Source organism: Callospermophilus lateralis, chromosome 10, assembly GCF_048772815.1.
Source record: "Callospermophilus lateralis isolate mCalLat2 chromosome 10, mCalLat2.hap1, whole genome shotgun sequence".
Lineage (NCBI taxonomy): Eukaryota > Metazoa > Chordata > Mammalia > Rodentia > Sciuridae > Callospermophilus > Callospermophilus lateralis.
This window is the reverse complement of record NC_135314.1, coordinates 16,752,235-16,768,311: the sequence shown is the minus strand read 5'-3', so window position 1 is coordinate 16,768,311 and position 16,077 is coordinate 16,752,235. Positions and strand designations below refer to the sequence as shown.

Below are 16,077 nucleotides of genomic sequence, written 5' to 3'. Positions count from 1 at the left end.
TCTCACTCTGATAACTAGGTTGGCTTCCGGGTGGCCTCAGCAAGAAGAGTCATGTGAACCAAACTTTACCAACTGAGGAACAGTCCAAAATATATCAAAGTATATTCTCTACTGTTTTTTAGCTCGTTTTAAACTTATCCAATATTTTTACTTTGAAAATAAATGAAAAATAAAGTGAATTATAAAATTACTCATTTAAAATATCTAACATTTTATTGTACATTGCTTTTTTTCTTTATTACTTTTATGATAACCACAAAAATTTAACTTTCTGTTAAGATCATTAAACTGATTTTTTTTTTTTTTTTTTTTTGGCCAGGAATGTGGTCTGGATGCTTGAAAGAGGAAGAGCATAGTTTCTGAATTCCAAAATGGCAATATTTGAAAATATTGTGCATGAAAGAGACTCTTGGAAGTATTATTAGAATTGATTATTTTCTAACTACTGCACCTCTCCCACCCTCCCACAACTTAAAAAATAAAATAAAGCTTTGGGTGGAGTTAAGAACTCTTTTCAAATGTTAAACAATAACTGGAAATCCTGAAAATGCATTCTTTTTTATCCAGTGGGGAAAAACACTTTAAAGTCTCTCTCTCTCTTCTTTTTTTGGCTAGAAATTGTTTAGCAAGGGATACAGTCAATGGCTTCTATTTTGAACAGAAAGTTCAATTTTAACTGTCTGAAATATAATGCCATCTGTGTTTATTTTCCTTTCCAAAACACAATTATTTTTTTTCCCTAAACATAATGAGTACATGGTCCTAATAACCCAAATAAATACATGAATGCAACTAATGATTTACTGTAATCAAAAGGTGAAATTAGTTAGAGCCTGAATCATCAGAGTATGGATTTGATTGCAAATGTAAATCACACATAAAGCACATTTGTAAGTTTAAATTTTAAAAATATTCTGATTAATAAGTAATTACATGTTCTATGCATATTTACCAGAGTGCAAGTAGCTATGAGGTGAGAAACAGGGACACTATGCACACCACAATGTAATTAGTGGACAGAGAGATGGGCTAGGAGACAAGACTGAACAATCCCAGAATCTCTGAACCTAAGTCCCCAAATCTGTATTATCTGCTGGTTTCACCTGAAACAGTACCATCTGGCATGTAGAGATTACTCAAAAAATAAATTTCTAATTTATTAATAAGCGATTTTAAATTACTTTAAATTCTAAAAATATACAACTGTAAACATCAACTGATAAATTCATATGAAAATCATTCTGACAATTTTCTAAGGTAGAAGATGGGCTTAACTCTCTTTTCCTACCAAAGCTTCCATGAGGGAAAATTCAAATATTCATTTAGAGTTTATTTGCATTTCAAAAAATACTTAAATTGCATATATTATTTTTATTTCGATCTGACATTGGTGCATGGTCTTCAGAAGTATCTGAAAGTATGACTTTTTTTTAAAGCCATATTCAAAAGAATATGATCCCCAGTGTTGGTTCTAGAAAGTTTCTGTGGTGCCAGGTTTTCTATTTTCAGGAAATGGAGGATGTGTTATAAGCCTGCTCAATGACACATCCCTAAAATAGCTGGGCAAGGTGACTTAGCGCCTAATATTTCCCATTTCCACTTGGTCTTCAAAGGGCATGAGTTAAGCAGACACATTCCAACATTCACTTGAAAAGCAGAACAAGAGGTCGGCAGCCAGACCACTGCTACCATCTGAAAGCCATGGGGATTTTGACTCAAGAAAATTTTTAACTTCTAATTCTCTACCTTCTTTATCTCAGTTAACGTGCAGAGGACTGACACACACTCTTCCAAAAGCTCAATTCCTGGTTTCTCATTTCCCTTTGTTTGGAAGCAGCTCTAAAATACATTCTTAACTTGTTATGGTGAAACACTTAACACATCCTGCAGGTACCTGTTTTCATAATGTGTGTGGATGTGTTTGTGTGTGTGCATATGTGTGTGGATGTGTTTGTGTATGTGCATATGTGTGTGGTTTGTTTTTACACTACTCACTCATATCTTATCTTGGCCTCTAAACTTTGTTCCTGAAACTGTTTTCTGAGTATTATGTAGAGAATTGATATTTTGTATCTCAACAGCTTTTTATTCATAATCTCTCTTTCCCCTGATATCTACTGGATGCATTAGACAAATTAATACCTGGATGGCAAAATAAACCTGCCATAATTAAATAAGGAATGTTAACTTATAAATCCTTCATCACAGCAGATGAAAACATATCATGGACAACATTTAAACTACATAAGATCTACTTCAAACATTATTTAGTACACATAATTAAGAAACAAAGCAATCTTTTTTTTTTTTTTTTGGTGGTGCTGAGGATTGAACCCAAGGACTTGTGCATGTGAGGCAAGCACTTCTACCAACTGAGCTTTATTTCCAACCCTAAAACTATCATTTTTAACTCTTTTCTAATTTCAATTTATACTAACTTGTCCATTTTGTCAAATAATACAAAATACTAGGTAATGATGAGTGCTTAATATCTCCAGTAAAGATTTTATGCTAATAACCAATTATATTATGTTTCTCATCTACCATTTTGAGGCAGTGTTACAATAAAATGTACCAATTGTAAATGGATAGTTCCAAGCACTGACTTATGTAGAGTCATTTAATATACAACAACATGGTGTGAAACATCCCCATCACACCAAAAGTTCCCACATGGGCCAGGTGTGGTGTGCATACTTGGAATTCCAGCAATTTGAGAGGCTGAGGCAGGAGGATGGCAAGTTAAAGACCAGCTGCAGCAACTTAGCAAGATCCTCAGCAACTTAGGTAGATCTTATCTCAAAATAAAAAATAAAGTAAAACTAAAAGGGCTGGGTAGAAAGCTCAGTGGTGGAGTGCACCTGTGTTTAATCACCAGTTCCACAAAAATATTAATGAATTTAAAAGATATTTTTTAAAGGGCTGGGACGTAACTCAGTGGTAAAATGCACCTGGGTTCAATCCCCAGTATCAAAATTAGCAACTGATCTTAAATTTTTTAAGCTATATCTTTAATTTAGTACGTTTAAAAACATAACCCAACAACATCAATATTGTCAAATGTGAGCAGTACTCACGAGAGAATGTTCCCAATGTAGGCGTAGTAGGAGCAACAGTAGGGCGTGGTCCCATCGCAGCAATAGGATCTGCAGTCTTTGCCACACTGAGCAAGGCAATCCTCTAAACAACAGAAACCACAAAAGCAGTTATAGTTGTGAAATTAAATTCATATCTTAGTAGGTCAACAATCACTTTTTCAGTACACTTGATTCATGGTCATGCTGTGAATCCCATAACATGTGCCAGAGTCTAAACTACCCTTTCTTCACAGTCACACTCCAGGCTGGTAAAGGCCAAGACCATTCTTTTTTGTTGTTGTTGTTGCTCGTGACAATACAATGATCTTGACATATCATACATTTGGATCAAATGGGGTATGATTATCATTTTTCCAAGTGTACAGGTTGCAGACCATTCTTGAATCTCCTGCACCAAGCACAAAAACTGGGAGGGGGTGTTGATTAACTGAGATAATGAAGGGAGAAATTAATGAATGAGCCAACTAATCAGCCATTCCCGTTTGTCAACAGAGTTCTTATGTTTTTAATTGATGGTTTTCTGATTTTAGGGTGTTACATTCTCAACCTCAATTAATGGAAAGTGTTTCTGAAAGGGGTCATACCAAAAGAGTGACAATTTAAAACCAATGTATGACTGACATGACAATGCATTATATGTTTTTCCTTTAACACCTATTTTTACCCTCATAATTACAGTTTGCATACATACAGCAAAACACAAATGAGGTGGAAGGTGATGAGTCAGTTATACAAAGAGTTCACACAGATAATTAATTTGTGAATAATTAATAGTTTAATATCACACGGAAGAACTCATAAGTTTTGAAACATCCAATGTAAAGTGGAAAAGGGTGTTTGGGGATTAAAAGAATATGTGGGAGTCAACAAAACCAAATTGCTATTTTTTCAATGTATTCTTCAATAAGTAAAATTTATACCAGAAATATTGAGTACAAATTGCACTAGCTTTCGAAATTCTTTATTCTACCTAAGTGATTTATATCCAACAGTTTAAGGTTATCACTGAGTTATAACCAGTAAAATAAATTATAATGGATGTGTGAGTTTCAGGTGTATGATTAGAAAAACATTAAATAGTCCGATAATTTAAGTTATATGTTCAAGAATCACCAAATGAGTCATTTTCAACTCAGTCCTTGAAGATAACATTATTATATAAATTATACAAAATTTTTGAGTTCCTAGGAGTTATAACATTTAAAGTATAAAACATTGTATTTTTGTCTACACATCCCTGTATTGATTTATCTAGAAAAGAAAGTTTAGACTGGTTTTAAATCCCCTCTTTGCTAAAATAGTTCTTTACAAAGGGACGTGTTCAGAAGGTCTCAAAGCTCATCTGCCTTCATTAATAATGCATGAATTTTGTGGAACAAGTAAGAAAGTTCATATTATCTTTCCCTCAATTTAATTTCTACATTACAGATTAATAAATATGAACCTTGAAGTTTTCAGTAACTCTACTGAAATCCACTCTTAAATTTCAAAGAGAGAAACACAGTATTATTTATATCCAAGGGAGAAGCTAATGTATTAACCATCACTATTTTTTGCAAAGGATGCACACATTTTTAAGAATATTTTTTGTAGTTGTAGATGGACATAATGCCTTTATTTTATTTGTTTATCTTTATGTGGTGCTAAGGATTGAACCCAGTGCCTCACACAAGCTAGGCAAGCACTCTGCCACTGAGCTACAGTTCCAGTCCCCATGGATACCACACTTTTCGAGACTACTTATTTTATAATTTTCTCCATGAGTTTTCTGTAGCTCTCATTTTTAGGCCTGTTCAATTTGTTGAAAATTTTAGACTTGTCAATTATCTCTGGACTTAGCAGGAATACATTGCTTCATGTTCTTAAAAACCACTAAAATGAAGAGACAGCCAAGTCCTCACTATTTTGTCAGAGGAAGATACCAATATGTAAGTAACTTCACAGGTGCCTTTTGAATGATGCCCAGGGCAGTGAAACCCTCTAAAATTCTCCATGAATATCAAAGATTCAATTACTAACATTGCACTCCAATTACTACTATCATAAGAACATGGTGTTATCAAAATATTTTGAGCCAACATTACAGGAAACCAAGCCCAAAATCTTGTAGCCAAGAAACTGGATTATACCTTCAGTAAACATCTAGATCATGTCACACATTGTCCATTATTTTTATGACATTTTCCAGTACTCTTGTCTATTTCCCAGAATTAAGCTACTACTGAAAAGGGCAAATTTAATAGTATGGCAAACACAGTCACAATCATGACCTTGCCTAACTGAGTTTTCAGTCATACCTTAAAGCTCATTTTGTGATGTTAATTGCTTTCTCTGGCTGATTGTAAGGGTAATTTTATGAAGATCCTACTCTGGACTGTACAGGGTCATTTTGTCACTTGTAAGAGAATGGAATACTCTAATTGTCCTTGGAAGATAAATAATATCACTTCTAATATCCAAGTTAATATCCCTGAAAATTAGCCAGTTCAAACTTTCTTCAAAGGTTTTTTAACTAAAGGCATGATGTGGAAGAAGGTTCCCCTACTCACCCTGCACCCCTCCTTAAGGAATGTGCAGTACAGGAAAAGCCATATCTGGCTTGAAGCACTTGCTTGCAAATGGCATTTGCAAGCTATAGCTAAGGACAAGAGAGGAAGGAAAGGGAGGGGATAGAAGCACTGGCTTCAGCCCAGAAGGTAAAACCTTGACCAAATCCTGTCTTTGTAGCCTGCAGTGGGAGTTTGACAATAATATAAACACTACAGTGGGTATCTTTCCAAAGGTGACCTGAGGGTAAACCATGATAATTCAGGTATAGAAACCTTGCTGTTATTTGCAAAACCACATGGAATATGGATAATTTTTAGAGGAGGGGGGAGGAGACACAAAGGATAAAACTCAGGGGCACTTGACCACTGAGCCACATCCCCAGTCCTATTTTGTATTTTATTTAGAGACGGGGTCTCACTGAGTTGCTTAGTGTCTCTCCATTGGTGAGGCTGGCTTTGAACTCAAGATCCTCCTGCCTCAGCCTCCCGACCCTCTGGGATTTCAGGTGTGCACCACTGTGGCGGCCTTGGAAAGTGGAGTTTAATGCATTCATTTTGCAGAAAATAATTCAGAAGATAAGTCGTTTATCTACTTTGGTTTTTGTCCCAAGAAACTAGTAATTTAGCACACTGTTTGAATATTTTTATTTCTGTGGTGTTCTGGCATCTAGCCCCAACAGACACTTCCAATTTTATATCTTAGTTCTAACCAAATGGAATTATCCATCATTGGACATATCCAGCTCATTGTTATGCCTTTGTTCACACTATATGCCCTAACCCATCTCCTTTTGTCTGGGGCTTCTCTATTCTTTGAAGATCTTGCCCAGAAAAAAATCAAAGCATGACCTCTGCTTATTTTCCAATAAATAGGGCAAGCTTAAAAAGGCCTTGAAATAAGAATTTCAGGAATCAACACCAAAGAACTCATTAACTAAATATTTCTTATGAAAGACAACCTAGTACTGGCTTGCAATTACTTCGTAGTTTACTAGGTAAATTGAGAATCAGAGAAACAGAAGGAGTGACAGCTATCCATAGGAAGCAACCTTGCAGCCGGCCAGCCTTGCTGTTTTCCTGAGTCCTGGGGAGCTGGGGACCTAGCATTGAGAGAACTAGAGGAAGAGGACAGGGGTGCAAAGTAGAAACTTTCAGTCCACCAAGGGCACACAAGAATAAGAAAAACCTGGTTCAGTGAAGTGGCAAGCAAGGATTAAGCAAATTTCATTTGTTTATTATTTTCGTATTTTTTATTTTCTTTTGATAAGCAGAGGAGGAGAAACAATCATCATTGCTTCCAATGAACTAATAAAGAGATTTTTAAATAAAACTAACATGAGTGCAATTGATACTCCATCAAATATGGAAAGCCTCATAGGATTTAAATAAAATGAATATTGCAATCAGATTAAAATGTTAGATTCATTTTAGTAGACTTTTCTACTTCTATGAATTTCTATATTAGAAAGTCAGCATTTCCCCTACAATAAAACAAGTTTTGCATTTTAATAAACAGATCAAAAATTTCTATTAAAGTTATTCTGACTCCTTTCTGTCAAAGTTGGATAAGGAATTCAATTCCCTTGGTTCTCAGGTAACAAAGTAGAAGAGCATCCTCATTCCAGTGGCAGATTTTTTTTAAATCTTAAAAGGTAAATTGCAATGCTATTCATATACTTAGCATTTCAAGGTCATGGGTAAGACTGTGATTTTTGTCATAGGAATTTAGAGACATGAAAACATTTTACAAAGAACTTGCTTTTTGCTGGCATAGTTTTGTGAACCAAACAGATGCAAGGACCACATATGTAATTAACTTTCTACTTGAATAACCAATGAAAGGGCATTTAAGGCTCTGTATCAATCACAAAACAAGAAAACCCACTTTGCTTCATTAATTATTAGCAATTCTCACTAAGAGTAAATGGAAGGAGGAAAATGAGATGCCCTTCACGTACAAGTGCTTAACCACATCAAAGAAAACAGATTAGACTGGGTGAATTCGTGCCTCTCAAAAACTGTGTGTTTAAGTCAGAGCATTCAATTGTCTAGCTTTCAATACTTGTGACTCTCCTAAAGACCAAAAGCAAAAGTGTAAGGCTTTTTATTTCTAACAGGAAAAAAACCAACAACGGAATATTTAGAAAGTGGGAGATAGAAGGGGCCATGAGTTACCCATAACAAAATGGGAAATTCACCAAATTACATTATTTTTAAATTTAGCAGTACTTCTTTGCTTCAGATGTTTTTTTGAAAGTGATTTCCCATTACCCCTTGGTCCCCACCATCGCCCCTGATTTCCCTTGAATCCTTGATACATTTTGTCCTGCTTAGAGTGAAATCCCCTAAGTACAGGAATGCGGATTCCAAGTTGCTTGGCAGAGAGAAAAAAGAGGGGGGAAAAGCAAACAAGAAAAGTTAAAGAAAAAAAAAAAAAATCAAAAATACAAAAACAAAAGGCCGAGCAGAGGGCTCAAGCGAGCTGGTTCCTGCTGTCGCCTCGCCGGGACTCCACAAGCTCTGCTGGCTACAAAGGTCCCTTTCTGTCCTGCCCAGCCAGCGTTTGCCCAGACGGCGACCTGACCACAGTCCCTAGACCCCTGACCTTCTCCCGCCGCCCTCCATCACTGACCTGCGTAGACAAAAAGCAGGACCAACTTCGGAAGCAAGACCCCTGGATGCCCTGGGAGCCTCAGGGCGTCCATCCAAGCCGGTGGCCCGAGACTGCGCGCCAGGACGGACAGACGGTGTGGACAGAGGCTGGAGTTAAAGGAGCGCGCGGTACCGGAGGGCTCTGGAGGATGGAGAGCGGTCAGACGGAGAGAGCAGTGCTCCTGAGAGCCCGGCCAAGCGGGGACCTGGCCATGGCCCGGCCAACCTCCGAGGAGAGCTTGTCTGCGCGTCGCGTGTGCGGTGCGGGACTCCCGGCTGGTGCGCGGTGGCGAGGACCCGACGCGCTGGGGGCTGAGGACTCTTTGTCCCTCCCCACTGCACTTGAGGGAGGCGGCCGTTCTGGCGTCCGGGCCACCCAGGCTCACATTTCATCTCCGCGGGTGGCACTAACAGGGGGCAGAGGGCGGGGTGGCGCGACTCCTCCCCAAGATGCGTGCTTCCTTCTGTAGAGTGACTGAGGACACGGCCTTGTCCTGGAGGAACTTTTTCTAACCCTCTGCCTGGGCTGTTGCTGTGGTGTTTAACCAGCTCCTTTTCCTCCCTGCCCTCTAGCACTATTTTGTCCTTCATAAGCAATAGATAAAAAACGTTACTTTTTTCTTTTAACTTTAAACAAATGAAGGGAATTTTCAGGGTTGAAGCTAATTGTACAAAGAATGAAAATAAAGAAAATCCAGAATTGGAAAGTACAGAAACTGGTATCTTTGCTGAAAGCTGATAAAATGTTTTATTTATTAAATACCTAATGAAAGCATGCCAGTAGAGCAAGGGAAAGCAAAACAAAACAAGAATGTACACACTCATCACTATTGTTGAACGATGTTCTGGAGTTACTGGCCTATGCAATTAGAAAAGAGAAAGGAAAAAGTTTTTTTTTTTTCTTTTTCCCGGATTGGAAGCAAAATTATTATCAAATGAGATGGATATGTGAAAATCAAAGGGAACCAACTCTAAAGCTCTCATCTAAAGAAAATAAATAAATTTTTCTTTCTTGTAAATAAAAATCATCAAGGGCTCAATGTTATGAAGAAAGGAGGAAAATGGGGGAACAAGTAGAGATACTTCTCTTAGCTAACAGATATTAAGGCTTCCTAAACTATTCTATAAATTTGAGAACAAAACTATCTCAATTAAAAAAAAAATACCAACATGTTTCTTTTTTTTTCCCCCAAGCCAATTTGATCTTAAAGTTTGTGTGGAAAGTAAACATGTAAATATATATATATATATATATATATATATATATATATATATATATACTATATACTATATATATACTGAAAGAATGAATGGGACTAGCTTCAGCAGATATTAAATATATATGTATTATAATATCAGAATAATTAAAACAGTTTGGATTAGCCATTGAGATATATAGGCTTAATGGCAGAGAATAAAGAAACTAAAGGCATACGTGACCATGTACAACAATTCAATTTATAAAACAATGTAATAGCAGGAGAAATGACGTTACTTGTTACTCAATAAATTAAGTTGGTACTATGCATAGGTGTTTTGGAGCCTTAACTTCTTCTATCAAAGTCAATTCCACAATGAATTAAATATTTAAGCTTTGTAAACATGCTGGTATGAAAATATTAGACAAGAGAAAGAATAACATTCAAAGAATTGTGAAACAGGGAAGTCTTTTCTAAAAATTCCCCAAATTTAGAAACCATAAAAGACAATGTTGACCAATTTGACTAAATAAGAATTAAGAATTTCTGTATGTAATTCATTAAGTGTTTGGTAAAAATATTTGCAATGCATAGAATGAACAGATCTGATCTCTTAATATTTAAGGAGCTTAAAATCAATAAGAAAAAGTACAATGATCCATAGAAAACCAATAAGAAAAAGAAAAATCAGCTCTAGAAACTTAATTTAACAGACATTCTATTAAAGTGTGTGTTTGTGTGTGTGTGTGTGTGTATGTGTGCACGCGCACTTGTTAATTATGAGCAAAACTTATGTGTGAGACAATGAAAGAAGGTTTAGAGGTGAAATGAAAGCGTTATGAGAACCTTAACCCAATCAATGAATTAATTCCCTGTTAAGGATTAACTCAGTGGTAACTGAAAGCAGGTAGGGTGTGGCTGGTGGAGGTGGGGTTTACATTTTGTCCTGGTGAGGAGGGCTCTCTTTCTTTGCTCCCTGGTCTTCCTGTTCTGAGCCACTTCCCTCTGCCACACTCTTCTGCCATGATATTCTGCCTCACCTTGAGCCCTGAGGAATGGAATCGGCCATCTATGTAGTGAGACCTCTGAAACTGTGAGCCCCCAAATAAACTTTTTCTCTTCTAATTGTTCTTGTCAGGTCTTTTGGTCACAGTGGCAAAAAAGCTGACTCAAACAGAAATTGGTACAGAAACCTGGGGGCATTGCTCTGACTCACCTGATCATGTAGTTCAGAAGCTTTCTGAAGTTTGTGGGAGGAATTTTGAAAAGTTCAGACAGGCAAGCTAGAAAAGCTTTAGATTCTGGTAGGAGCTCAGAAAACCAGAATGCTGATGGGACTGTGGGTACTCAATGGTGGGCTTGTGAGCTATCAGAGGAAAAGGAAGACAACTATTGATAACTTGACGAGAGGACATTCATGTTATGTTCTAGCTAAGAAGTTGTCTACATTCTACCTAAGTCCTAAGACTTTGTTAGGCTGAATTTAAAGGTGAGGTATTTCTTAATCGGGTGGAAGAAATGTCTAGGCAGTATAGCATTCAGGAAGCAGCATGGATATTACTGGCAGCTTTCAGCAGGTTTATTATGATTATCAGGAACAGAAAGATTCGAAAAATTTTCAGTTCCCGCCAGAAAACTGAGAGTAAAACTGGGACTATGGAAAATGTAGTTGTTACAGACATTATAACCACTAACAAATCTCCAAAAACTTTGCCGAGAGACAATTAGAAAGATTAGATCTGAGGGATCTCAAAAATTGGCAAGATCACACCAATCTCAGGCTCCAGGGAAGAAAAGTAAAAATTCCTTTGAGATGAGTAGGGCGCCCTGCTGGCACAGGGTGGCCTAGGAAGTGGCTTCCCCATGCTCAGCCACCCAGGTACTAGAAGACTACTGCAGCTGTGGTCTCAGGAAGCTTGGCTCTTGCTCAAGATAGCGTCAGGCCTTGGGGACAACCACGTGGTACTGGTTCTACAGGAAGGCGGAATGATGGGATTAAAGGGTCATGGAGGCTTCCACCATGATTTCAAAGGAAGGCCTATGAGGCCAGGCAGCGTTCCAGGGTCAGAGTCCCTGCAGGCTTCTCCTAGATGGTGACGACGTATGGAGTTGTGAGGAGAAAACCAAAGCTGCAGTGAAGATCCCCAAGTTTAAGAAATGCCAATAATGTGGAGCATCGGCTGAGGAAAGTTTCAGGAATTGAGCAGAGATGTATCCACAGAGAGGCCACGTGGGCTGCAACCAGCCAAGCTATAGAGATGGAGATGCACAAGCCCTCTGGAAACATCATGATGCTATGTGCCCAAGATGCTGGATGTGGAGGTGTGGGACTTATTTGCCCAGCTGGATTTTGGTCTTGCTTTGGTCCCATTCCTTTTTTCAAAGCCCCTATTTCTCCCTTGTGGAATAGAATTTTTACTCTGTGCCTTTATATTAGGATATATGTAACTTACTTTTGATTTTTTTACAAGAGTTCATGCTGTGAGTTTGCCTTGAATCTCAGAGGAGACTTTGGACTTGGACTCTCAGGCAATGCTAAAACTCTTAAGATTATGGCAACTCTTGGAAATGGACTATATGTATTTTGCATTGTGAGATGGACATGAACTTTTTTGGGGTCAAGGGGTAGAATATTATAGTTTATATATGAGGTGTCCAGCAAAAGCTCATGTGTGAAACAATGTAAGAAAGTTTAGAGATGAAATGATAGGGTTAGAAGAGTTTTAATCTAATCAGTACATTAATCACCTGATGGAGTTAACTTGATGGTAACCATGGGCAAGTTGAGTGTGGCTGGAGGAGATGAGTCCCTAGAAGCATGGGTTTCCAGCTTATATTTTGTCCGGGTGAGAAGAGCTCTCTCTCTCTCTCTCTCTCTGCTTATTAGTGGTCATGTCCTGAAATGCTTTCTCCACCACAATTTTCAGCCATGATGTTCTGCCTCACCTTGAGCCCTGAGGAATGGAGTTGGCTGTCTATGGACCTCTGAAACCATAAGCCCCAGATAAATGTGTTCTCCTCTGATTGTTTTTGTAAGGTCTTTTAATCACAGCAGCAAAAATATCTAACTAAAACAGTGTATCATTCTTATTTCTAATAAATAAATAAAAGTAGAAAACAAATTGATACTGAGACTTCACTTTTCATATTAAAAAAGCCAACCAACTAAAACAGAATATTAACTTTTAAGGAGATCAATGTTGATATACACATCAACATTGCTGATACACACACACACGCACACACACACACACACACACACATATATAATTCAAATATGTATATATTTTAGTGAGTTTTTCTCTAATTTTTTAACCTGTAAATCCATGACCACAATACCATAAGAGGATGGGCCAGCATCAATACCAGGTAAATGAATCCTAAGCTCCCTACTGTGTATTATGCACTCATGAAGGTCCAACCTGCCACTTAGTCCAAAAGAAGCCCAATCCATTCCTTCTTTACTCTCAACCCCAACACCTAACCTGTCACCATGTTCCAGTGGTTGGACTCTTAAACATCATTCAAATGCATTCTAATTTTATCTTCTATTTCTCTCCTACTCTAGACTCTTTTATAGTCTCCATTACAACCGGTCTCCCTGCTCCAGACATATTTGCCAGATTAAAGCTAGAATATTTCTTCTTAAACTACAAATTACATCCATTCATCTGGCTAAACATCATGATTTCCTGTTGCTCTTAGATTAACTTTTAATCATCTAATTTATATTTTCTTTTTTTTAAGTTGTAGATGGACACAATATCTTTATTTATTTACTTATTTGTTTTTATGTGTGCTGAGAGTTGAACCCAGGGTCTCACACCTGTGAGGCAAGTGCTCTACCACTTAGCTACAGACCCAGCCCTAATTCATATTTTCTAAGAAACTTCATCACTAAATCCTGCCACTCTTAGCCTAATGTTAACCTTCTACCACTACAGAGTACAATATCTAAATAACTGGAAAGATGTTTAGAACCTGGAGAAAAATTCAAATAAGCAAAGACTTAAAAAAAAGTATAAGATACAGGTGCCCACCACTGTTGGTAGAGCTATAGAATGGTGTCAAGTTCTTAGAAATGGAAAAATGACTTGCTTTGGGGGTTGAGATTGGATACAGACCCTGAGGTGAGGGCAGGCCACTGGAAATGACATGGAACCTTTCCTGCCTGCTTGTGGCACAGAGATCTAGAAGAGGCTGTTTGCTGCCACTGACACCAGGAGGAAGTGGCAGTGTTTGTCAGAGTCACTTCTCCTAGCTTACTTTTGAGAGCAGAGGGCTCTCCTCAGATGGGGCATGTGAACTTGGACTAGTTCACCACTGTGCAAGAAATTGCACCTTGAAGTACTCAGAGTCTCAGATAAACCAACTCAACTGATTTACAAAGTAAACAAAGATACCAAACCACTTAAGGATATGTGGCAGTTTAAAGAAAAGACTTGAAGCATAAATAAAAGGAAACCCCTCCACCACCACCACCACACATACACACTCACACACAGGAAATCGGAAGCCTTACACAGCCTAAGAAAGTTCCTGGAAATTAATATTTGGTTTGAGATTTCTAAAATTCACAGAGAAAAATAATAAAATCATCACAAATATTTTTAAAAACAGCTTAGATAATCAGATTAAATAAAGAGTGCTTTCTAATAAGAAAAAATATAAAGAAATAGAAACCATGAATAAAATATAAGAAATTGTAAAAGCACATTGAGGAGATTAAATATGGAAATAAATGTAGGCTAGAAGCAACTTTAGAAGGAAAAAAGTAAAGAATTCATCAAAGAAATAGTTTTTTAAAATTATGAGCTATAATGATATTTGAATGTTCATATTTAAAATGCTGACTTCTAAAGAGAATTTTTTCAAAAAAAGTCTGTATATAGTTATATACATATATACATATATTTTAACAACTATAAATTTAAAAACTATAAATTTCCATATGTAATTAAAATTTTTACTTCAAAAAGAAAGAACATCAGATAAATATAATAAGATATCTCATTTACAACCCTGAAATGTAAAAGGGAGTGACAATATTTCTAACATTTGAAAGATGAAGACTACAGTTTAGGAATCCCATTTCCTAATCAGTTTCCATGTTTATGTAAGTCCATGAAGATCAGTATTTATAATAGTATTTATTAGAATTTTAAAACACAGAAAAAGAACATGCCCAGCTGAGGTAGAATAGTTAAATAAATTAGGATACATATATATTATGGATTAATATTCAATACTTTAAAATTAGGAGAAATCCTTATAACTTATATGGTTATAACATATAGTTTACAGAAAAATAGGATTCAAAAATATTTTAATAATGAGAAAATGCTTATCAATGAAAGGTGAGTGTGTTCTTTTATTAAACTTTATTTCTCAACCTTCCTCTTAGGTGTCTCGTTCTTTTTTTTAAAAAAAGCCTCAGCCTATGCTTACTTTTACTGTTTGATGTTTAAAATTAAATGCGGGACAATTAAGATCAAATCTGATAATTCCAATGATGATCTTCTATATAAAGTCTTGGAAGAAAATTAAGTAGACAGTGTGCCTGCTTCATAGTGTTGATTAAATGTCACATCTTTGATGAGGTCTAGTCTGACCACACTTTCAAAGATTCCATCCAGCCTCTCCTATTTCCTATGACTGATCTCTCACACTGTGCATGTTCCATTTTTTCTCTTTGACATGGCATATTTTATAGTCTGCCCTACAGTATAATTTATTATGTTTATTGTAGGATGTTTAATATGTACACGTGGGTATATGTTTTCTGTCCCAAATGAGAACTTCTTTTCTTTCCGTAGTAATGGAGTCTGCTCTACCACTGGCTGGGTTTCAGTCTACAGCTGATGAGAATGAATATTGAGGACGTGCCTCCTTCTGATGGGTGCATGTGTGTCTCCATGAGAGATTATACTGATGCTAAAACTATAGAACTGGGAACAAGTTTAGGCAGAAAGCCAGGGAAGATGGAGCAGAATGGCTGCTGTGGCTTTGGGATACTGGTACTGGAGGCATAGTCCCATCAGAGAGTGAACTGAATAACATTTACTTTCAGCTGTTAATGAGGACCATGCCATCTTTTTTATCGTCCTGCTTTTTACTTATAAAAATGCTTTCCCAATGTGAGGGAGTTACCCATGGCACCCCTCGGAGGGAAGAACTACAAGACCTCCTAGACGACTTAAAAATGAAGGCCATTTATATAGCCAACCACACTGGTCCTGACAATGAGCCATTCACAGCAGGAATGAAGGACAGTTCTCCACATCCTTCAGAGCAATAGTATAGAGCTCTGGTCTCAATCCTGAGCCCTTTATGGGGTCTTCCTCTTCTGTGAGCAGCACAGGCTGTAGCTGGTATGGGAGAAACTAAAAAGATTAGGAAGCAAGGAATACAGTGTGGACCAAAGAAATGTAACAGAGAGGGCAAAGGAAACACAAGGGATCTAATTAAAAAAAAAGACAATAGCAAGATGCCTTCACAGGAGAAGGGCAACAGTGGACTTTCAGTGTTCTTCCCTAAAGATATTTATGGAACCCAACTATATGTCATGGGACGATGGTG

The 16,077-nt window shown here is 37.1% G+C and overlaps 1 protein-coding gene across 1 annotated transcript in view; it reads right to left on the bottom strand.

Annotated features, from left to right (window-relative positions):
* Positions 1–8,718, bottom strand: part of Cyyr1 (cysteine and tyrosine rich 1) — a 107,117-nt gene extending 98,399 nt beyond the window's left edge. The window contains exons 1-2 of the mRNA XM_076868103.2: positions 8,280–8,718; positions 3,078–3,180 (exon numbers count right to left, since the gene is read on the bottom strand). Coding sequence (XP_076724218.1) covers positions 3,078–3,180; positions 8,280–8,352 — 176 coding nt within the window. The 5' untranslated portion in view covers positions 8,353–8,718. The remainder of the gene's footprint in view (positions 1–3,077; positions 3,181–8,279) is intronic.
* Between the last annotated feature and the right edge of the window lie 7,359 nt (positions 8,719–16,077).